Consider the following 24,673-nt stretch of genomic DNA (forward strand, 5'->3'; position numbering starts at 1 on the left):
GTGTAGGTCCTCTTTATAAATGTTCTAGTAAGCACCCATAAGGCGTTCAGTTTTTGGCAGGAAAGGTATGAACAAACAGATTTGGCTTTTATTAATTCATACAGATATTTTCAGGAAATAGTGCAATATATTTTAAAGGACACTGCCAATTGCTTTAGAAATTTGAAATTTTTGTCACGAATTTGTATGAAGTTTTAAAGTCGCCTCATGTCTTTTATTTGGAAAAACTCTTATCTACTTTTACGTCTGATCCCTCCTTGAAAGTTTCACCTGGCTGAGTTTCAGTCAGGCGGACAGCGCATATACTGGCAAACTTATAGTGTAAAAGACAGTATGGATATCATGTATTGATATATGTTGCTTTGTAGCAATGTATTTCTTCGCCTTCCTGTACAAGAATAAATATACTGCTGCAAAGCACCATTATACCATTATGACTGTGTTCAGAAACACAGGAAGGTAGAGTTAGGCTGTGTTATTATACCAGTATATTTAAAGTGATGTAGCTTTCTATCTAGTTAAGACTTTAGGCATGTGAGATAACAGCCACTGCATCTTGGCCAATGTGGTTCCTCATTCTCTGTAACTTTCCTGTTTGCACACAGGCATCGTTGATGATAGCAGCAGCCGTGTGCTGAGCTCTTGGAACGCCATAAACGAATTGATGTTGTGCATGAGGTAGGTAATATCCTGCAGTTTCTCTTGCACATATGTCTTCCTCTGCTCAGAGTCCCATTGACATTGCAGGTGTAAATGGGAGGAACCATTAGGAGCATGAGGACAATTTGTTGCTTTGCACGTCACACTCCGTTTTTAAAGCACAGTATTAAACAATCACCCTTCTCTTTCTGGAGCCATTATTTCTAAAAGGAAGTCGTATTCTATTTTTTTTTAATGTGCTTTTAATAGAACCTAATCTTCAGGAAGCTACACTTGCTAAGGTGAAAATTAGTTTGCTCTCCTTTAACAAAATGTTAATCTAAAAGGGTTAATGTGAGTCTTAAATCCCAAAGTGTTAAAACCAAATTATACTATACTTTGAAAGCTAATTATACAAAAGCATACAAAAAGAAAACATCAGAGTATTATTACAATATCTCTCTATATATAATATGTGCAAAATTCAATATACAAGCTTCTTGTTACTCATCCATGTTTTTTTTTAAAATAATGTAAACCTTAACTTATTTAAACCAGTATAAGTAGTTTGATGTTACTCCTGGGAAACAAAGATTGTCGGTACAAGAACCTCCATAGCTTGGAGGACAAGCCGAACATGGGACTCCTACTTTATATGGTGCTTCTCCAATCCAATTCCCCCTGAAAATAGAAAAGGAAAAGAAATAATTAGTAATTTCAGAGAGGAAGAAAAAAAAATTAATTAACCATACTTGTTTTGAGTGATTAAAGTTAATGTCTTCAGTGATACCCTATAAGTGCCCTGCTACTGAAAACATACATTAATATATTTTTGTGGGTTACTGACAAACATTGATCTACCAATTCCCAAAGACCAGCAGGAGAATGACCATGTCACCCTAGGCCAGTGGTCCATTCCATATCCTTTAGTTTCTGTGGTGAAGTCCCAGTCGTCTTGCTTTTGCTACAGCCAAGTGATTTTTAAATCTCCGAGCCTGGGACAGAGAATTTTTTACCAGAATTTTATTTATGAGAAATTAGCAACATAAGCATTGGTGCAAGGTTTTCCCTGAGCACTCTGGGCGAAATCTTCTTCTTAGGTTGCACTACCCTAGGTCCACATTGTGAAGCTCTGAGGCTGAATTTGTGGTTAGAGAAAAGGGAAGATGAAAACTGTTCACACCAGTAATGTATTAAAAAGAACAGTATTTGGGCATTTGTGGGGGTCTCATAGGTGTTAATGGGAGGAGGAGGAGGGCTCTCATCTGGTGAATAGAGCTGTGTAATAGAGCCTGGGGGCAAAGGGGTGCAAGTCTGGAGAGTGATCATGTGAAAAGAGGTAACTCCAAAAGATCTAGGAACATCTGAAACACACATCCAGACTTTTAGGTGCTTATATAAACCCCAGGCTTTTAGAGGTTCATGTAACACTCGTGATGTAGGCAGAAAGTAAGTTAAAATTAGATTTTTATTTAAATGTTATGTCTCACTGAGCAGAGAACTTTCTTCTAGTTTGCATGTGACGTGGTATAGCAGTGAGTAATGCAATTATTTATGAAACATTTTCTCATCCCCCACCTCCCAGCCAATAACATTGGATCAAAAGCCCTGGTCTGGGTTGTGCCTTGGAAGAAAGTAGGAATCTCTCAAATAATTTGCTCATTCCTACTTCTCTTCCAAATGGGTACAGCAGACTGAGTGCTCAGGAAATATATTTAGTTTGATAACAGATATGGAAATCCAGAAAGAGTTTGCTGAAAGCTGATTTCTTCTGCTTCATTTTCTATGCAATGCACAGCTGATTTGTGTGAGTCCTTAACTTTTTTTTTCCCCTGACTTCAGATGCATAGATATTTTTCAACATTACAGCACAGCATCAGTGAAAATTCTTGGAGATCCAAATCCTAAATCTTTGCCAAATTCCAATCTTAATAACTCAAGTTGGGGCTGTAATATTCACCCCGTTCTTCTTCAAAGGAGTTTCTGATGTGCTGGTTACTCAGAAGGACACAGCCTTTATTGATTGGCAAAGAGATTTCTGCATGTGTGCCCAAGAACTCTAAGCCCAATGTCCTTAACTCAACTTAATTAATTCTTAGGAATATAAACTTAAGCCAGGCAAGACCACTCAATATCCTTTTTGTGACTGCAAGAAGTAGATGTGAAAATCCTGATTCCACTACCTATGAATCAAAGGTCTACTCAAAATCTCATTCAGAGAAACAGCTTGTAACTCCAAGCTTTGGTTTGCTGTTTGAGAAACAGTGGGATTTTTAGACTGAGAAAATATAAAATGTCATTAATTCATCAACGATGCATCAGTTTTCAATAATGCCTAATGTATAAAACCATTCTTTTCCTACATATGAACATGAGAGATGTATTCTAGGAAGTCTGTAATTTTTAATATTTTTTTCAAATTAAGATATATAAAAAGTAATATTTGGGTTTCTCTTACAAATTTTAATTTCACCTTGTCCATGTCGTGGAGCTAAAGGTCAGATACAATTTTTGCTTCCTGATTTTTGCTCCCTCACGTTCATTTCTTATCACCCTTTTCTAGTAGATATTAAAGACAAAAGGACAGAGAAATCTCCTTGATTTCCAAAGATGGTTTTTTCCAAGTCAGTTTTCTTACTAAGTCCTATCTTTTTTTAAGTTGCAAAATCTTTAAAAATTCTTTTACTCATGCAACAACTATAATAATGACATATTCTTGCATATTCTTTACCACAAATGGACCTGTGCCACTGAGTGTTTATGGAAAACATGCTCAATTAATTATACTTAGATTCCTATACAAAACTATGGCTTTGCCTAATGTTATACAGTCGGAGAAACCAGCCATTTACACTGTCCATGCTGCTTTTGAAGCTCTGGTCCAAACCAGACCTCAAATCGAAGCTCTCCCAGAGCCACACTTTATTGATTCATTCTGCACGCAGATGTAAACTTGGGATGATGTCTAGGAAACGCTGGGAGAAAATTCATTTCTTCATTTCAACGTAACACAGATCTCTGCACAGCTACCTGATATAGGGCCACCTATGGGTGTCTATGACCTATACTTTGAAGGACCCTAATACGGAAGGCAAGATGAGATTTGCAGACACTAAGCTTAGGTAGATGGACTTTGTAGGAAACCTATGCTATGGATGCACTTATGCAGCATGGTCATAAGCAAAGGTATCATCTTGTGGGCAACAACATGTGTTCACAGTAAATCAAGGGCCTGATCTATAGTGGGACTGCTTACCTGAGGAAGTCTAGCTCACCATGAGTATATACAACAGACTGAAGAAATAAAGAATTGAAAGTAAAGTGGAGTCAGCACAAAGGAGGAAGACAAAAAGAATTATGATAATAATAACAACAACAACAGAAAACAAGTTTTTGGTTTTGTTCCATACACATCATGTTATTTCCTTTTGCTCCTTCTATACCAAAGTCATGCATTTTCTGTATGTTCAGATGTAAAGTTAGAGTGAAGGAGCAGCCCGCAAAAACAGCACAATTAGAGGTCAAGCTGCAGAAAAAGGAATAAGCAGTCCTATGAGAGGACCAAAACATGCATGAAGTATAAAAATAAACAATATTAAAAGAAAGCAACTCACTTGGGGGCATAGTTGCATACCAAGTAAACAGCTCGTCGCCAAACAGATCCCCAGACGTTCATATTGTGGCATGTGTGGATTGCGCAGCCTATACGATTGGAAGTGGCCCAAACCATCTGAATAAATATTTATTATTGGTGAAGTCCAAATTGAAAAGAAATATATATATACACATTTATTTGAGAGAGAGCTATAAATACATCACAGAAAAGTCCAGCTTTGGACGGCAGATTTTGAATAGAAGAATTTATAATTAATTTATATGTAATTTATATAACCTGTGTGTAATGGGTGCACATGGGTCCATAACATCGCATGGGGCACCTGGGGTTGCAATCCTGAGGATAAGGGAAAGCATAGTCCTTCACCTCATCGTACCATGGTTTTACCAGCTGGAGAATAGATCGATACCTGGGTTTGTTTAAAAGACAGAAAGAAAAACATGTCATTTTAGATGTAGGTATTTTGGAACTTTCTGCTTCTCATCCCTCTGATGCAAGCCACCTAAATACACATTTCTCCACGCATCACTAGGGGCACAGTATTAAGCAATAATACTCTTAAGCCCAATGAACATAGATGGATATCGATTATTGCTAGAATACTGGATGTTACTTAGTTTAAGCTCTGGATCTCAAAGGCTGTTCGAAGGCTGACAAAATAACTGTTTTGTAGGGTATATCTGCCTACCTTCCAGTTCTTACAGACAGGTTCTGACCCAAGAATCTCAGTAAGTAGGAAGGTCCATGGTCCCAAATGCATGTAGCAGCCCAAGCCTCTGCAGATTTGGCAAGAGTTTCATCCCAAACCTGACAAAATAAAATATCCTTAGCAGTAGAACAGAAAAAACAAATAGTGATCACAGTGCAAGAACACAAGAAGCAAGTATCTTAAGTCATATACTATCATAACACATCAGATCTGTAACCTAGGCAGAGAGCTGAGGGGCAGCATGTACAGGATCTAGCAGGATTTGCCCTAACACTGGACAGAATTCCCGCCCACCTCATCAGAGGAAGCCAAGTATTCAGATCTCTCCCTTTTTTTCTGGAAAAGCCCTTCCCTGAACAGGCATTCTCCTACCATTTTCACTTCTGTGTTGATGAGATCCATGTGCGGAGAGGAGTGAAACGTTGGATGGGACTCAGATGGAAGTTAAAATGAAGTAGAGGCATACAGGGAAGAATAATTCAGCACAGGTATTACATACGCCACAAAACCCCAACACATTTGAAATAGGATCTCAGGAGTATCTATAGCCAGAGAGAGTGAGAGAGTGTGTGCGGCAGCTTTTCATATTTGAGGCCACAAGGTCAAGAAAAGGGATTCCACAAAGGCAAAGACTATGGATAGTTGCCAGGTGTAGTATGAGTTTCATCATTTTATTCTGCATGGGAGCTGACATTGCTCCCTGCCTGGAATAAAAAGATAACAGGTCTGTAAGAAGAGATAATCTGAATTCTTAAGTTCTCCTCTAATGGTACGAACATGACAAGTGAACTTAAACACTGTCTCCTTGATATGTTTTTCTTGCTCACTTACATGCTTGATTTGTAACTCCACTGTTTTCTCCACAGCAAATAGGCTTGCCTCAGCAATAACGGAGATACCAGCAATAGAACCTACCGCACCACTGGAGCTCCAGATAAAGAGTATCTCACTGTTATATTACAAGTACACACAAATCCTAGTATATCTTAGAGTTTGAGTCATATCCAAGTAGGCTCTAGATCCTGGAATTAGATGTGCGTTTTGAATACCTCGAGTGGAGTGTTTTGGTGCAGAACAGCTTTAGTGAATTGCAGGTCGAAAAGCAGAAACAGAATGTGGTAAAATTGCCTACCCAGCCCACCGCAGCTTTTTAAACACAAACCCAAACACATAAATCTTGAATGGCTACAAAATAAAAGAGTATGCTCTCTAAGGTATGAAATAAGAGGCAAAGTCAGAAATAAACTTATCCAAGGATAAGTTTAGAAATATTTTCTGTTCTATGAGCTAATAATGATTTCTAACACTGAATTCATAGTTTTAATTTCGCAAACCTGCAGAGTGAAAAGACTGACCACAGATCATGGACTAGGACAGTAATTCATGCCCTGACTCTGTCTGGTAGTTTGTGAAATTTCTCTAAGTGAAAAGGACAAAATTTAGTAAATTGTATGAAATTGCTATATCACTGAACCAAGCTTTTGCTAATATGGAGTGGGTGAGGTACCTCCTAGATTAAAGCTGCAGAAGTGCAACAGAGATCCCTTAAGGCAAATGATCTTCCATTCAAGTGGAACCACCTTAGGGAAAGTAAGATGGATGGTGCGTAAAGCAGAGCAGATTTACTTTACACCTGTTCGTAAAAGGTCCCAGAACAAAGTCAAAGCGAATTGCCAGTAAAAGGACAAAACAGAGGAGTGTTCGGAAGAAGCATGCTAAGAAGGAATGGTCTTCAAGCCAGGGAATACTTTGACTTCAGCTCTGAAAAACGAAGGGGGTTTCTCAGAAGAGTTAGAGATAAGTCTATAACCTGGGAAGAGAAGGCTAAGCTGGAGCACTAGGGCGCAGGAGAGGGGACCTGGGGCTGCTTCGGCACCATCCAAAACCCAGGAAGTGCTCCAGGGCCCACGAGGAAGAAAACTGTGTACAGACATTTGTTCTGCTTTGTATCTCTGACGTTAAGTCAATTAGCAGCATGTGGCCAGCGTACAAATAACCCTTTAAAATCTCTGTGGTACATCAGCGGTCCCAAAAAGAGGGCTTAAAGAGGGGGCAACAGTAGGTACAAGCATAAAAGTGTGCCTGGGAAGCGTGCCTGAGAGGCCGGGGTCACAGTCGGCGTTTGGAGCCTGCCCGGGCCCAGGGGAACAGAGGAGCACATGGATCCAGCGCGCGGGTCCAAACACAGCTGCCTGGTGTGCATCCATACGGGGCAGCTCCGCCAGGACTGTGACACCCCATAAACACCCTCCTTTGCTGGGATTAATCACGCTTCTGGCACGAGCGCTCCCTGCCAGGACGCTGAACATGAGGTTTGCGTGCTTGCTCCCAAGTGACCTGGCTGCAGTCCCACAATAATCTAAATGTGTACTGTATTTGCACAAATAGCGCCGAGCTCCTGATTTCCACCCAGCATATTTTTGCGTACTAAATTGCCTCGCAAAATAGTATGTTAGGTGTTTGAAAGAAATGTGAAGACTGTATTAGGTTTCCACTATTAATGCCCTGTCTAAACTAGGCATGGCCTCCGCCTTAGACAGTGAGAGCATTGCCAGTCCACCTTCATTTCTCCTCAGCTTCATTTTCTGGTTCTCAGGAATCATCTGCAGCATTAGATTGGTAAAGTTTCAGGGGGTTGTTTCAAACTCAGTTAAAAAGTTGTGGGTTTGGCAGGTAAGCATTACTGTGATATATAGTGTGCTCTGCTTTCCATTATCTATTCACTCTTGACCACTCTCTGGACATATGAAATTTTTGGCCAACATAAAAAAAGAGAGAGAAAGAGAAAGAAAATAACCACTGAATAAGAAATAAGGGGGAGGTGAGCATATGCAGCATCTTTTAATCTCCTCCATTCCTTCATTAGCAGGCTGGTGAAAAGCCTGTACAGAGTCCGCTCCTGCTATGTAAATCATTTGTATTTCATGGGACAAGATGAAGTGCTTCATCTTCCTTATTTTATTTTGTTTTCCTAGAAGAAAAGGTGGTCTCAGTCCCTCTAGGATTAGCTCTAGATCATCTCCACGAGAAAAGGCAAATAATTAATATAGCCTGAAGCAGAGAAATTATTATCTCATAATGACCTAAAATCTTCTAAACTGTAAGAGACTGTACCGTTAGTTCATCCCTTTCAAAAGAAATCTGATCCTGAGTCCACATTTGTATTAATTTGTATCTCAGTTCAGTCCCCTGTTTTGGGCATGTAAGAGAACAGGGCGACCCGCCTAGGTGAGTAGGTGACCCGCCTAGTGGATGAGGGAAAGGCTGTGGATGTGGTCTACCTGGACTTCAGTAAAGCCTTTGACACTGTCTCCCACAGCGTTCTCCTAGAGAAGCTGGCAGCTCACGGCCTAGACAGGTACACTCTTCGCTGGGTAAAAAACTGGCTGGACGGCCGAGCCCAGAGAGTTGTGGTGAACGGAGTTAAATCCAGTTGGCGGCCGGTCACGAGCGGTGTTCCCCAGGGCTCAGTTTTGGGGCTGGTCCTGTTCAATATCTTTATCAATGATCTGGATGAGGGGATTGAGTGCTCCCTCAGTAAGTTTGCAGACGACACCAAGTTGGGCGGGAGTGTTGATCTGCTCGAGGGTAGGAAGGCTCTGCAGAGGGACCTGGACAGGCTGGATCGATGGGCCGAGGCCAACTGTGTGAGGTTCAACAAGGCCAAGTGCCAGGTCCTGCACTTGGGCCACAACAACCCCAGGCAACGCTACAGGCTTGGGGAAGAGTGGCTGGAAAGCTGCCTGCTAGAAAAGGACCTGGCGGTTCTGATTGACAGCCGGCTGAACATGAGGCAGCAGTGTGCCCAGGTGGCCAAGAAGGCCAACGGCATCCTGGCCTGTATTAGGAATAGTGTGGCCAGCAGGAGCAGGGAGGTGATCGTGCCCCTGTATTTGGCACTGGTGAGGCCGCACCTCGAATCCTGTGTTCAGTTTTGGGCCCCTCACTACAAGAAGGACATGGAGGTGCTGGAGCGTGTCCAGAGGAGGCCAACGAAGCTGGTGAAGGGCCTGGAGCACAAGTCTTATGAGGAGCGGCTGAGGGAACTGGGGTTGTTTAGCCTGGAGAAGAGGAGGCTGAGGGGAGACCTCATCGTGCTCTACAACTACCTGGAAGGAGGTTGTAGTGAGGTGGGTGTTGGTCTCTTCTCCCAAGTAACTAGCGATAGGACGAGAGGAAATGGCCTCAAGTTGCTCCAAGGAAGGTTTAGATTGAACATTAGGAGAAATTTCTTTACTGAAAGAGTGGTCAGGCCTTGGAACAGGCTGCCCAGGGAAGTGGTTGAGTCCCCATCCCTGGAAGTATTTAAAAGACGTGTAGATGAGGCCCTTAGGGACATGGTGTAGTGGGCATGGTGTGTTGGGTTGGCGGTTGGACATGATGATCTCAGAGGTCTTTTCCAACCTGTATGATTCTATGATTCTATGATTTAGATTTTTGAACCCATGAGGCTTCATTGCTGTACATAGATAAATAGCATATAAAGAAATAGAAAAATATCCTAAAAAGAGAAACTGAAGTAACTTGAAAGCCAGAGGGACAGTTTCTGTATGAGGATAAATTAAAAAGCTCAAGGCAATTAGCAAAGAGTTTAAACAAACAATGTAATAAACAAAACAACAAACTCTGAAATGATGTCTAATCCACTGTTTCTATTAAATGTTAGAGAAAGCTGCCTGACATGAACACAAAATTACAAAAGGGAAAAAGGAGAAGGATCTGCATACTCAGTGGGTCAAGATCTGAGGAGGTGACTCATCCTCAAATGCTAATCATGCAAACTCCCAGTGCCAAACTATGCTCATTCTCCCCCTGGGGATAGCAAATCTTCATTTGCTAGGTCGTTAGTAGTTGGGGAAGCAGTCACCTTCTTTCCATCCAGTTTAAAGATCCCCCCCCAAACTCTCTGGATTTGGTCCAGCATGGAAACCCTCCCCACTCCTTAACTGAGCTGCGATAGAGTTAAAGCATCTCACCACACTTCCACTGGCAACTTGAAGTGAACATCCTTTGGCCAATTTATTTTTCTTTCCTCAGCCAAAGATTATTTTCCTAGAAAGCTGTCTGACTGTGCTCTCTGCACTGCTCCCTGCAAAACTACACTTCAAAACAACACTTCACTTGAAAATTGTCAAGCGGACTGAATACAGGGAACAGGCCAGTGCTTCTACATGAGGAGTTTCAACACCAGAGACCACTTCATGAGGCTTTATGAGGCAGCTCTGGGGTGTGCTCTGCAGTCACACAGCACATGCTGGTTGAAAGTTAGGACTAAAATCTTAGCATTGAAAAAGTCAGCAGGAATTTTGCCAGCGAGGCCAGAATTTCACCCAAGATGGTTTTTTTTTGTTTGTTTCAGTCTGTAAACAAATAGTAAAATAAATTCTTTTATTCCCATAATGTATAATAAGCAATGGAGGGTAAAACAAAATCTCTTTAATGTTGAATGAAATTTCTTGAAGTCCAAAAAGCGAGCTTCCTTCCCCAACGGAAGCCTTTTAATGTTGTGGGTCACAGTTCCCTCGTACCCTCCCTTTCTATAGCTGTTTCTATAGCTGTCTCTCAGTTGTTCTTAGAGAATTGATATGTAGAAGAGGTGGAGTTGCCCTTTTGTTCTTTGTTGGAACAGCTTTGTTGGAACAGAAGGTCCTGGTCACAACTATCCTCTTAGGTATTAAAATGATGGTAAAGCTGAATAAACATTACGATGAAGAAAAAGAAGAGAAGCAACTACAATATTACAAAGATCTGTCCACAACATTTGTTGAAAAATATCAATGGCTGTTCCCTTCCTACATTGATAGCTATGCTTTAATTTGCGGAATGGTGTACGTAACCATTTTTAACTATAATTTGAACTTAGAAACACCATTCTACCCATTCTCATTACAGTCAAAATTGTACTCCTAATAACAATCTTTAAATGGAGTAGCTTTCTCTTGACACCTTGCTCGACATACGTCTTAGGGGGCAAACTCTGTTGCAGGAGGTAAAGCTGAAAGCAACAAGGTTCTTCAGACAGCAACCTCACTACTTTATCTGTAAGTAGAAAACATTGAACAAGTTTACCAAAACAAATTAAATGCAGTGCTCTTAGGCCGAATCACTTGTTCTTACTGCAAACTTTCTAAAGGACTGCTGTATTAATGCAAACATACTGCTACTCTGGATACATTTACCCTATGGTAATTTTACTTGAAAAGTAAAAACTTTCATATTCCTAGTTGCACTACTGCAACACCTATTAGCACAGCCTGAACATGCAAACTTTGCTGAGAACATCTGTGAATGATGGATATATGAAGTCATGGTTAACTTGACTAAATCTGACTAAAACAGAGCAGGGATTCAAAGCAGTATTCTCAGGGTCTGGAGCCCATCATTGGTGCTAATGAAACATCAGGCCTCAAGATTTTGATGGTATCAAGGAAGCATGTCATTTAGGATCTGTACGTTTATTAAAGCAGGGGACATATATTCACTATAGGCCTCCAGTATGACTAGGTGAAACAGTTAGTGTCAGACCCTCCTTAAGGACCTTCTATGGAGCGCCTCTCAGTTTTGCTACACAACAGGTTGGAGTCCTTCTAGTCTGGCTTCATAATATTTGTATTGTGTAATTACATAAAGGGTTAGGAAACTAAATCTTTTTCTTGTCTAAGGTCTGATTCAGGACCTCTGGATATCAGTGAAGCTCATGACATGACTCTGTTTTTTCCTTAAATTAATCTGTCTCAGTAAGATGGTCCAAACACAGGCACCACAATGTTTCTGCCTGGAATCAGTATTAAAACACTGGGTTTCAAGCTGACTTTTGAGATGTCCGTTTGCAGTCCACAGGGCTCTAGGAAGCAGTCCGTGTCTCTCAGAGCTCAGCTTCGCCATCCAAAGGATGCCAACACCTGGAGAAAATGCTACGTCAAGTCATTTTCTGAGATTTTTCCATAGCTGGAAGAGCTAGAAACATAATACATAATATAAGTGCATTTAATGAATATTAATTTCATAATTTGCTGAAATAGGAGGAAAAGTCAATCATAGAAGTGGCCATGTATGTCTATTTACTTTCTTGATCACATGCCTTAAGGTTTCTCATTGCTTTAGAGAGAACTTTTTTGGCATTTAGCAAAAAGAGAGGAGAGAGAAGGTTTCCTTACTCTGTCAAGGCTTTCTCATAATTTGAGTGATGCAAATGAGTTCTGGGATGTTATAGATCATCCAAAGTATCACTAGCTAAGTCAAGAAAGGAAAGGACGAATGTCTTGGAACCTCACAAAGACACTTTTCTTAAAAACAGACAATGCCTACGCCTGCAAGTGTAAAAATGTTATATTCCTAAATTGCTTTTACGTATATCAGAATATGTTAATGACTTGTTTCTCATTTCTGCAAGAGGATATCTCCTCACTATTTGAAAAATAAGGAGAATTTCAACATTTCATAATTTTAAAATGCAAAAAGTATCTGGCTGCTCATGGGGCATCCATTTCTATTACATCTCTTCAACACACTGTCAAAGAAAAAAAGAAAGACAATTCATAATTTTCACTTTCCATGTTGCTGATACCTATCCTCAGATTGATGATCTGATTGGTAAATTCTGCAAAACATGTTGTGATTTATTTTTTTTTCCCACAGAAAGCAATTACTGACTTCTTCCAAAGTCATCAGTAACATCTGTCAACACTTTACTGCATTTACTTTCCTTAAGAGTGATGTTACATTGTCTTTTTCTGATGACTCACTACTTCAAAAGTAAAAATAAAGTACATGCAGATAAAATGTTTATTTCCGTTTTCTTACAGGTAGACAAAAAGGACCGATTCAAGCAGTAGAATACCTCCCAAGTAAAAGAGATACTTAAATCAGTAATATCTTTAGAGCTGAAAAGGTAAATTGAAAACTAACATTTTAGTTGCCCCCACTAGAGACGCCACACCTGAGAAAGAATGACTGATACTGTCACTTGAAATTGCACCCCTTTGTAAATTGTTCTTAAAGTTCAGAATTTGAAAGAAGAGGAAGTTAAGATCCATTATTCCTGGCAAATATGGAAAGTGAGAAAAAAATATCAACCTACCCTTTGGTAATCTGGTTCTTCATTATGCAATGTGTGGAGAAAGGAGAAGTATTATTCAGATGGGGATGACCATTTAGCCAAGGATGACTTTCCATGAGAAAGCTGAAACATTTTTAATTTAATCTTTTTCCTGATTTCCTGATTTTCAGAGACAAAAATTAATCTGTTTTCAGATTAATCAGATACCTTTCCTGAAGTTCAGAATGCAGATTTCCAGTGACAAAAGAAAATATCTGACTTAGTATTGTTATATCTTTATGCATGCCTTGTTGTATGAGAGAGAGACATCATTACCGATGCAAATGGCAATGAACTCTCTCCTCTTCTCTGCAAGTACTCTGGAACGGTTATTAATGGCAAGAGCTAGCAAGAATTTGTGATCTAAATACAAAGGGAGCAGAATACACAGTGATACACTGTATTAATGCTTCTCTCATTCTGTGTGGATATCTGTGTGTAAACTGGATGTTTTTAGAAGCATTTAACTTTACAGCCCTCATTGTTGCAAAGAAAATATGAAAAAAATGTGAGAAGTAGGAGCGCTCCTTCCCTGAGAATGCCAGCAGACAGACTGCTAGATAGAAGATATGGGCTAACTGGGGAATCCATAAAGATACGTTTTTAACCTGGTAGCCTAGGGGGTCTGCTAATGATCATTCTAAAGTGTTCAAGCAACACAGAACCGTGCCTCCATTCTTATTTTGCCATCATAATCCTTAATCTTTCCTGGATCAGTTTTATTGCCAGTAGCAAGGAAGCTCCCCTCACTTGCACAAGAGTACAAGAGAACCTCAGCAGAGCATTGCTCTGAATATTTAATACCAGCAGCAGCCCTCAGTACTTTACTGTTGGTTTTGGTTTTTGTTTTGTAATATGACATATCAGCTAGGATAATATTCTGCATATTTCTCAGTGGTAAAACAAGTACTTTAAGCAAAACATACACCTCCTGGTCACTCACTACCCTCCTACGAATTCCCTGTGTGTCCATTGGGACATGCCATGACACCCACAGTGCGACTAGCCCCTCAGCTGGCTGCCACCGACTGTACAGCGGGAGTGACAAGCACCAGGTACAGGTTTGAGCACAAATCCAGAGCGAAAAGGTGAAGTATGCTGTTTTAATCACTCTCCTCTTCACCAGCTTCTTTACACGATTGCAGTTACGCGATAAGATTGCAAATGAAATGTTGGGATATGCAATTTGAATACCATTGCATGGCAACACTGTCACATTTTGCAGTAATAGAAAGTGGCAATTTGTTTGCCAGTTTTGGCATCTTATTTGTCATTAATATATGTTTACTGTGGACTCATATTAGCGTCTTTAGGTTGTTATTTGGCACAAACAAATCCACAGAGGCTCCTATGCACCTCAGAAAGGTGGCCTGAAAGACTTTCTTTTAGCAGTGATCAGTCAAAAAATTAACCTTTCTACCTCAGACTTCTGATTTTATTCTCCAGTAGCCCTGTGTTCCTGCTTGTTTGCCCAGCTGAAGATCAGAAGCTCTTACTTCCAGAATGGCAGCAAGTGGGAAAGAAGAAAACCTCAATTCAAGCGATTTCTTCCTGTGAGAAAACGGGAAGCTGAGGGATGAAATCCGACATCTCCAGCCCATCTGTGCAGCTGCACTCCACAGCTGCTAATGCAAGTCCCAGAGCAGATTAGCAGATGTAGGCTGCTACCCTCCAACATGCAGGTCTTGTCCTCATGGGTCATGCACCGGCCGTACTACTTGCACGTGCAGTGGCCATTTCTCAGAAATCCCCCAGCAGCGTGCAGGGCACACAGGAGTCCCTTGCACAACTTCTCCCCTTCTCTTTTGTATAGTCAAACCTGTAGCATTTTCAGGTTCAGAGACTTTCTGTAGGACCCCCCACCACGTCCACTACACCAAATCTGGCACAAAGCTTAATAAAACAACCTACCAGCCCTTCTGCCTGCATGCTTTTTCAGCAGAGCGACTGAAAGAGCCTCATCTCTTTGCCTTCACTTTTTTCAATACATACTGTGTGATGAAAACATATGAGCTCATTGGAATTTATAGACAGATTTGGCAAACTTTATATATTTATTTGGGCTCTGAGATCATTTGGACTCTAGGCTGTCTCTCTCTCTTTCTCTCTAAGAATATGAATACTTTTTGCTCTCAACTGCCACCTGTTAGAAATTTTACTGTGCATACTGTAATTGGTGCCTACCACATATGCAAGTCCTTTCTCAAATGCATTAGGTACTAACTAGAAAGTTTACACAGAAAATTGCCAAAGTCTACCCCCTAGAGAAAAAAATCTTGATGGGAATCACAGTTCAGTACTTCATTCTTTTGCAAATAAATAGAGGGTTAATACATCAAGCTGCTTGTCCGATATTCCACTGCAACTCAAAGTAAAATTGTGCAATGTTTTATAGTCAATTTACTCTCATATAATCAAACCTCCGAACATCTGATTCACAATTCTGAAGGGCCCAGTATTAGAAGGTCTGTCTTACAGTAATCAGGGCATCACCAGACAGATGTCCAAGAAACCTCATTGCCAGAAATTCTTTTCTTATGAAAATTCAAGTCTATATTTTATACAGAAGTTTATATTCCTGGGTGTCTATTTGGTCCAAATTCAAAGTGCTATCATTTGAAGCTTGACCACTGCTAATAGTCAATTTGTTTCTTCTTCTTCTTTGTCTGCATTTCTTTTCATGTTTGGCACCAGGCTTTTAAACAATAAGAAACAAAGAAAATTGGTAGGCTGTCAGATTTAATAACAATAAGCTTCCCTGATATGCTTATTATTTGTTTAGCTTTTGGAAAAGTTAAATATCAGAGCTACATATCTTAAAATATTCAGTGCTTTCCTAACCTACTGCAAGGCATATTTTAGTTGGCAAGAGCTTATCTCAGAAGTGGTAACAAAAAGGACCAAACTTTGTCTAGCCCCATGTCACCCTGACAATTGGTCATAAGTCTGAAGAGGAAGGTGTCTGACCTCTATCATTTTAAATATGATCAGAGCAAATTGCCTTTTCTTAAAACCACAAAATGTGAATGAAAAATGTAGTTCTTTTCCGGTGTTTTGTTTCTTTTCTATAAGAAAAAAATCCACATTTTTTACCTTTTTTGTTACTAACCACTGAAGTTTTTCATTAAAACAAAAAATGTTCTTAATTTCTTTAGAAGTTTTCAGAGAAAATACTTATTATTTTCTAAGTAGCTCTAACTGAAAGATATGGCAGCATGACACAAAAGAAAGCACATAGCAGCTTCTTCTTTCTGCAGGATAAAGAATAAGAACAATAGTTCTTTATTCTCAGAAGAAGAAAGCTCAATTTAAGATTCCTTCTCTTGATACAGATTAACAGATATCACTGTACAGATAGAGATGCAAAACCAGTTCATTCTCAGTTGAGTTAAAATGGACCTTAAACCCCATCCCAGGGCACCTGCAGATGCATTCATACATGGAGGTGCCTGTGCTGAATACAGTATTCTGTGTACAAAAAGCAAACAAGTGGTTATCCTGGGGTTTCCATCTTTTGGTGTCTTTAGGATACACATTTCCACAGACCTGGATAGACTATTCTTCTTTTCAGATTTTCTTTTCAGGTACGGAAAGAGGATAAAAATGTTGAGAGATTTAAGGTTACTATCATCTCCATTCATGTATGAAACAAAGTACTGTGTACTTTGGATCAAGACTCTTGTGAAAAATGCCCTGTCTCTGTTTTTTGCCAAGAAGTTCAAGAGGTGCTACATTTAATAATAAAGGAATGTCTAATTCCGAGGACTCTGGGCAGGCTGCTTTTCTATCTGAGACTTTACTAGGTTGTTTTTTGTTTGCTTAAACTCCTAGAAGGCTTTCTGTTAATACTAAATTTAAATAATGTAAATAATTCTCTTCTAAAACACTATCAAGATGGATGTTTTAAAAGTCTTATGCGTAAAACATTGGAAAGGAGCTCTAATACCAAAGTGAGTTTAACACAGTCATTCTTTATCACAATATTTATCAACAACAGCATTTTTGGGGAAGTTCTTCAGATTTTTCAAGGAGCGCTTTCCAGGAAAGGTCCTTTCTGTTCAACTCTTGAACAGGTCTTCTGTCATTCACTCTGAACGTAAATGATGACTTTTGTACTTCTCATAGCTAGCACCCACTTTGATTTGACCCTAGATGAACACCAGTTTAATTACTGAGACTGAATGGGGGTTCCTAGCCTTTTGTAGATGAAACTCTGCTAGAAAAATGGGCAGCATCCAATGAGTAGTACAGTGCTGTGAGGCAAAAGAGAGCTAGTTAATTCTATTGTGCCAAAATTAGCAGAAAGTGAGCTCCATCTACTCTTGCTCTCTTTCAGCTTACTGTCAGTTGCCATGTTTTGCCTCCGTTGCAGAAAAAGGCTGAGTATGCTGTATAATGACACCTTCCTTTCAAAGTTGTCATGCAGACAGACACCCCTAACTGTAACCAAGTAAGCCACATCAGTTCTTTCTGTTTTCTTCTAATTTTCTGAGAGGAATGATATTCCAGAATTCATTAGCCCATGATCTTCAGACACTCCTGGTGCTGGGTTATGGCATCAGGCAGAAGGGACATACTCAGTTGGCTAAACAGAAACACAAGTGGTAGAAAGGGGAAACTGGAACCAGTGAACACATTTCACCATTACACCCCTTCTCATTTGTCCTCACCTCACCTTTTAGGGTAGAGCAAGCTAAAAGCCATGGCAAACTGGGATAGGTGGACTACAGTGGGGAAGCTCCAAGCTCCTTGATATCTCTCCTCCCAGAAGACTGGAGTGGACTATACTTCCATTTACTTTGTGCTCTGGCATGATGAAAAGCAGATTAAGACCTTTGTACCCTGACTCATCATCTGATTACCTATTTCAACCTTCACTGTGTATATAGGATTTAAGAGAACATGGCTATTCAATGGAAAAAGGAGGCTGCCAGTAACTTCTAGAATAAATTCTCCATTGCATTATGACATTTGTGTCTTTAAACATGCATAGTTAAAACGATGGGCCTAATCTGCTTTGACATTTAAGGGTACTGTTCAGTGATTTAACAAAAGAGCTGTAAATGGAGTGCAACTGTAATTTGCTCCAATATGCAGAAGTATTGTAAGACACGCACATAGAAATTAAGGAAACGTTATGTGCATGCATGCATCTTAATTAATGCCAAGAAAACTGTCAGTAAATATGTAAAAAGTAATGTTTGAAATTAAAAAGGAGAGAAATGCTACTGGGCAGTTAAAAAGTGCATATAAAGATTAATTATCTGAGTTTTAGAGGGAAATATTTAGGTTAGACATTTGGAAATCATTTCTATTCCTAAGGTAAAATATTTGCCAAGAGATGTGACTGAGACAGCATCACTATATGTGTTCAGGAGTAGACAAGATGAAAACCATATGTATTTAATGCAGAAGGAAGTCCTGCAACAGGGCAGGGATAAACTACATGAATTAAGAGATCCTATCCAACTCATTAGACATAAATCTTGAAGGAACTAGCCCTGCAATCCTTATTCACAGACATGGATGATTTCAGTGGGACCATGTAGATGAGCCAGGGCAAACAACTCAAGAACAAAATGTCCTCTAAGATTTAGAATGGTTTGTAAGAAACCACACTGACAACAGCAAAAAATAGGTAAACAAGTTGAGAAGCTTATTTATTAGAAATGCTTCTGAATTGGAGAGAAAACCAAATTAACTCACTTTTTCCATGTCCATATGGAAGGCTTTAGGTATTAAATAGGACTTTGGAAAACTTGAAGAAGGTTTTCTTTTTTTCATTTTGCCTTACCCATCACCTATTGCATATTTACAGAGCATTTTTAAGATCACCTTGACAGCAAGAAAATTTTATCAAGACTTTCAAATTTAGGGGTGAAATAATAATGCAGTTATTTACATTTGTGACAACTAAGTGGGCTATTTTCTTGTTTCTCTGACCTGACTTTGTGTCTGCAGATCTTTGTGGACAGGAATCAAAGTCTCCAAATTCATCACCTCAGCAAAGTGGGTCACTCCTGGGCCATACAGAGTGCAGATATTTCTCCCATGACTCACAAGGACTCCCTCACATGACTACAGGAATTTATTTTGGAAGACAATTACTTTTATTTTAGAACAATAGTTCATTTCCTTTGTCTGTTTTATCATGGTCTTTCATGTGGATTTACTAGAAAATTAACAGGCTCAGATTCTCCATTCCCTTCCAGCTCCTCTGCCACCAGCTCATGAGAAACTATTTTTATGCTATGTTGCCATGAAATAACTCCTGGGTATCCAAACTAACTCATTTCAGGCTAACCTGGAAATCTTTTACTATTTTGAGTCCTACAAAGTGACATGTTCACCGAGGGGCAGATTTTCCCAAATATAAAAGTGCATTCATGCAATCACTGAACAAAAAGGAATTGAAACTATATCAGAAGATCTTCTATACATAAGCAGGCTCAAGTTTATCTAGAGCTTTTTTCTGCTCTTAAAAAAAGAGTCTTCAGACAGCATTCCACAAATATTCAGTTTCATGTTTTTGAGTGTGCAATCCTGCTCCATCTCTCATAGCTCAGACATGCTACTGCCAGTCTACTAATGATTATGCTGATCAGTACTGGGCTCAGGACTCACCCTTGCAGAACCCAGCTCTGCAAGCCAGCATTGAACTACTCTCGCATCTTGTCTTTCGGTATGGCTCATTAACGAGTTATTCAGATCACCTTAGAGTACTCTTAACTAGAACAGATTTTCCCACTTTGCCTATGGAAATGCCATGGAGGACAGTGTTCAATGCCCGTTAAGGCCCAGCTATACCAGATTTACTGCTTGGTGCACGTGAAACTGTAAAGAGCATGCCTGTAAGCACCAGGTTTTGCGTGCACACGGTTACAACAAAGACCACATGGACTTTTAAAAAACTGGCCTCAAGTGGGGATGATTGTAGAAAAGGTAAAAATAACATTTTATTCTCATAGGAATAGATATTTCATTAATGAATATTTTGGGACCCTAAAGGTAGTACCAATGCATACTAAATGACATGTTTTACAAGACTCAAATTTCAGCTGACAACATATTGCAGATCTTTACTGGCCTACCAAGTAGTTGAGATGTTCCAGAAAGGCAACACAGGTTTCTGTAGTACAGAATTAGCATTCATAGAAAGGGATTTGCTTGTTCACTGAATTCCCCTGTATTTGCAGATTTACATACCTTTCACACTAGAGAGCTGCAGGCAATTCTATACCTCACTTCTGAATCATGAATTTATGGAACCTTTCTGCTTTCTCCAGAAAAAGTATGGAAAGCCAAATGGATGATTTTCACCCTTTGCTAGGTCAAAAGGATGGTGTCATCTTTCTTTCTGCAGGTATGGCATCAGCTTTTAGAGCAGAAGCAAAGACTGAAGCATGATAATCTTAGGATGAAGAAGAATGAAGAATATCATAAGAAGACCCACATTACAAAAAGAGGTCATTACTTCTACATTATAGGCCTGAAAGTTCTTGTTTCTTTTCTCTTTCACTTTGCTTCACATGTGCACTGACTCTAGATTGGCACTTGCAGAGAAACTTCCAAATGAAGGCATCAGCAATACCAGAACCAGAACCAAAAGGAGGACTACTTTAAAGTCTTTCTCATAGGGTGCTAATATCCCAAGAGAAAGATTTCCCAAATCTCAAAGTCTCATTGGCATAAGACATGCCTGTTTCTTTTGCTAGGTATTGATAATAGACCAATGCCTCCCATCTTGCTTTTGACTCCCCAGCTGTCCACTTACATCGGGGACTGCATACAACAACAGGCTGGAGCAGCACTCAGACCCATCTCTCCCAAAGAGAATTAAAACAGTCCCCCAGCTCCGTTACTGCAGTGTTCATCTGAACCTCTCCTGCCTAACACGTGTGCATTCAAAGCCATTCTTCGAGACCTCTCATCCAAAGTCCTACAGCACACAAACTTTCAAGACAGTAGGGGTAGACAGAATAATGCCCAAGGAGTTCAAAGTATCTATAAATGCACTGAACGTGTGAGAAGCAGACTGCATCAGGGGAAGAAGCAGAATGTATCAAGGGGAAAAGCACAAAAAAAGGTGGGGTGTGGAGAACTGGAATCACAAGAACCAACCTGTACTGCTAAACCCTAACCTCTTATCAGTGGAAGAGAAAAAGCAAATGGAACTGTACAGAAGTGAGAATGTGATACAGCCATTCATGAGAAGAACAGAGTTCCTAACAGAATTAGGAAAATAGAACAAAACACAATTTAATATGATGAGATGAGAAAAAGATGAGAAAACATCTTTTTCTTGTGCTTCCAAACTGCTTAGTCCTTCCCTACTTCAACACACTTAGAAGAGGTTTCCACAGTCTACTGCATCTGTAAGTAATTCCAGCTCTCTGACATATGACATCCTTTTTAGTCATTGTTAGGGGAAATGGGAAAGGCCACTTTCATCACTACCACTGCACTTTTCCATAGTGTTCAGGACAGGAATGCACATTCTGTTACATTCTTTCAGCACAGTGTATGTTGTCTGCTGGTAATGACAGTGTGTTTGCTATCTTATTTACGAAAACAAGTATTGAGTAACACAACATCTTTTATATGTAACAGTGGCAATCTTATGTCCCCATAAGACACAACAGATGCTGTGCCATACACTGCAATTATACAGAGACCAAAGAATGGACTAAGCAAGTTCAAATGGGCATTACTGATACACGGGTCCCCAGTCTTGGTATGGCTTACACCACCATGTCGTCTTCAAGACCTTCCTACCAAAGCCTTTCTGTAGCCACAGAGATAACAGGTTGATGATGATAAATTTGCTGAAGTTGATAAATAAATGATGCTGTGGCTACAAACCAGACAGCAGAGCAAGCTATGTGTGATGTTGTTCACTGGGCTTTTTTTGCTCTGTAAAGTTACATGGGACACACACAGACTGACTAACTTCTGAAAGAGAATTGTGGGCAAAGGGGTTGGCTGCCACTTGGGGATCCAAGTTCAAGTTGCACTCTGGATCATTATGTATGTAGCTTGAGGTGCTACTCTGAATCTGCAGCATGAAGTCACAAAGTACTTTCAGACTGGGAAATCAAACGTAAAAGAAAGCCTTAGACCTTGCCCTTGAGACTGCTGATGGGGCTGATGCTGACAGGAACACAGGTACATCCTACGGCTGGTTGGTACTGGTAAAAGCAATAGTAAGAAGGGCAAGGAAAAGAATAGCATGCAAGCTGTAAAGAACATGGCTTCAGTCTTGATTTTGTTACCAAACCTTGCACAGTACCATTGCAAATGAAAGCTGCAGCAGAATACCCAACCAATATAGGTAAAATCTTGGCAGTTTATGCATATGAGTGCATTAAAATGGATTTAATCAAGGAAGATTGCTTTCTCTTTTGAAGTTTTGTTTTTTTTTTTTTACTGAACAGGCTAAGAACACTGCACTTACTTACAAAACTCTTGGGAATATCACAGGGTGCTGGCTTCACTTAAGCAAACTGCTGGAGCACATTTCTAAAACATACAAGCCAAGGAAGGGCATGGTAGGCTGCCATTCCCTCAGACATTACAACAAAGTTTATTTATGCAGAATCAAAGGAAACGTCAGTGGAGAGCACAGCAATGAAAATGATGACTGAGTTTGACTTCTGACCTCTGTGTTTTTTCTGTCTCTGACCTTTCCACTTAACCAAACTTCAAACTCAGCCTATGGTATGGTAACAAGCCTTCATCCTGCAACATTTTGAGTGCAATCAGCATTTTGAGGTGCTGCTGGGAGGTGCTAAGCAGATTACATGATCAAATCCAGATTTAGGTAACATCTGTGATAGCAAGATGTCCAAATTGTTAGTCACTAGCTGCTAAAAAGGAGGAGTTGTTATTACTATTATCCCCTTTTTATGTCAAGCTGATGGTGTCCTGTTCCTCAAACCTGTTAACTGTCTGTTGTCATATGAGAAACTCTGTGACTTTAAGCAGATATTATGGTGCTGACACAACTTGTCTGTGCTTTCAAAACAGTGTGAATATCTTACTTAGAAGGTAAAAAATTTTTTGCTTGGCCAACCTATGTTTAACATTTAGAGGTCCACAGTATGCATGCATTCAAAGTTGGAACACAAAATAGCAAACACGCTGCTTTAGCTAGTAGTGCCAAGTATGAAATCACAGTGAATGAATAACTTCTATCATACCTGCAGGAACAGATAATTCACATAATGAGTATTTGCCAATAAGTGGAAACGGTGCCTGCCACAAACATAATATTTTGAGCACACTGAAGTCCTACATACTAAAGAAACATTTAAAAGCAGCGTTGTATTTGATGGAAAAATAAAAGTATTTGGTGCACACAAACAATATGCAGTAAATAAAACACATGAACATGAGACAAACAGTGCGTCAGATGAATTACTTTGCAAACATGGTTTTACCATGTTGTCTCCAAAAGTACTATGTGCGAAAGAAATTAGAAATGTTCATTGGCCACCTTTTTGCATACATCAGGGCAATGACTTTCAGTGAACTCCACAAAAGCAATGGGGTTACTAATGATTAGCACTTTAAACACATGCAATCACATGTTGTGATCACATACTATTCTTCAGGCCAACAAGCAGTTAACTCACAACTTCATTTACTTGTGTCCCAGAAGCTTCATTGGGACTATTCATGGAAATGAAAATTCAACAGGGCAAGTCAGAGGTTCAGAGTTCAGTATTTAGCTTTTGCTTGCTTAAGTTAATGCAACTTAAAAAATGTGAGGAAAGAACATTTTAGTAAGCAATAGTAGTTAAAAATAATTCGTCTACTTAACTAAACCCTCACAATTTGTTTAAGAAAATGAAATCACTGACTTACAGTTTGGTTTACTCTGAAAAAAACAAAGTTCACTTACCATATATTCCATGTTGGAAGCAGGTGGGAAGACTTTGCCTCTGACTTGATTATGATAATCAAGAATGGCAATCATGTCATTCTGTGAAATGTAGCGCTTCCGCCTGGCTTTGGGAATTTTTGCAGAGTCCAGATGAGCTGCCAAAGCCGTCTCAATGTCAGTGAAATTATTGTTTGACAGGAGTAGGTCAGTGGAGTTGGGTAACACTAATGCACTTGTTTCACAGAGAATGGAAAATAAGAAAGCACAACTGATTGCAGCGATTACTGTCATTTTGGGGCCAAAGGAGAAAGATAGGCCACAGAGGTACTCTGCTTTAAGTCAGGGCAGTAGAAAACAGATCTGTAGAAGAGAAGATGTCAAAGATGTGATTCTGTACATCTGGGTAGCAAGACAAAGTGAATTGGCAGGCTGTGATCAGAAAAATTACTCTGTCTGTCAGCTCAATCATAAAAACAATCCAGTCAGAACACGTGTTACTAAGCAATTTTCAATAACCGTATTATCATTAAGAGATAATATGTTCTTACTACAAACACACCAAATGAAGTATCATTATACTATGAATTACATGATCAGAGCTAGTAGTATTCCTAAAATAGTGGCAGTGCTATCACACCAGATCAGTCCATAAACCACACCATAAATCTTAAATGGGAAGACTGCAAGAAACCTCACAGAATGTTTTCCACTGAAAATGAAAAATAC

The 24,673-nt window shown here is 39.7% G+C and overlaps 1 protein-coding gene across 1 annotated transcript; it reads right to left on the reverse strand.

Annotated features, from left to right (window-relative positions):
* Positions 1-1,057: 1,057 nt before the first annotated feature.
* On the reverse strand, positions 1,058-24,307 carry PI15 (peptidase inhibitor 15). Its single transcript, XM_075140642.1, has 5 exons — positions 23,966-24,307; positions 4,944-5,062; positions 4,532-4,664; positions 4,254-4,369; positions 1,058-1,320 (listed from the first exon to the last, which is right to left on the reverse strand). Exons 1-5 carry the CDS (start codon positions 24,236-24,238, stop codon positions 1,185-1,187), a joined length of 777 nt encoding a protein of 258 aa, XP_074996743.1. The 5' UTR covers positions 24,239-24,307; the 3' UTR covers positions 1,058-1,184.
* Between the last annotated feature and the right edge of the window lie 366 nt (positions 24,308-24,673).

Source organism: Calonectris borealis, chromosome 2, assembly GCF_964195595.1.
Source record: "Calonectris borealis chromosome 2, bCalBor7.hap1.2, whole genome shotgun sequence".
NCBI classification, from domain to species: Eukaryota; Metazoa; Chordata; class Aves; order Procellariiformes; family Procellariidae; genus Calonectris; species Calonectris borealis.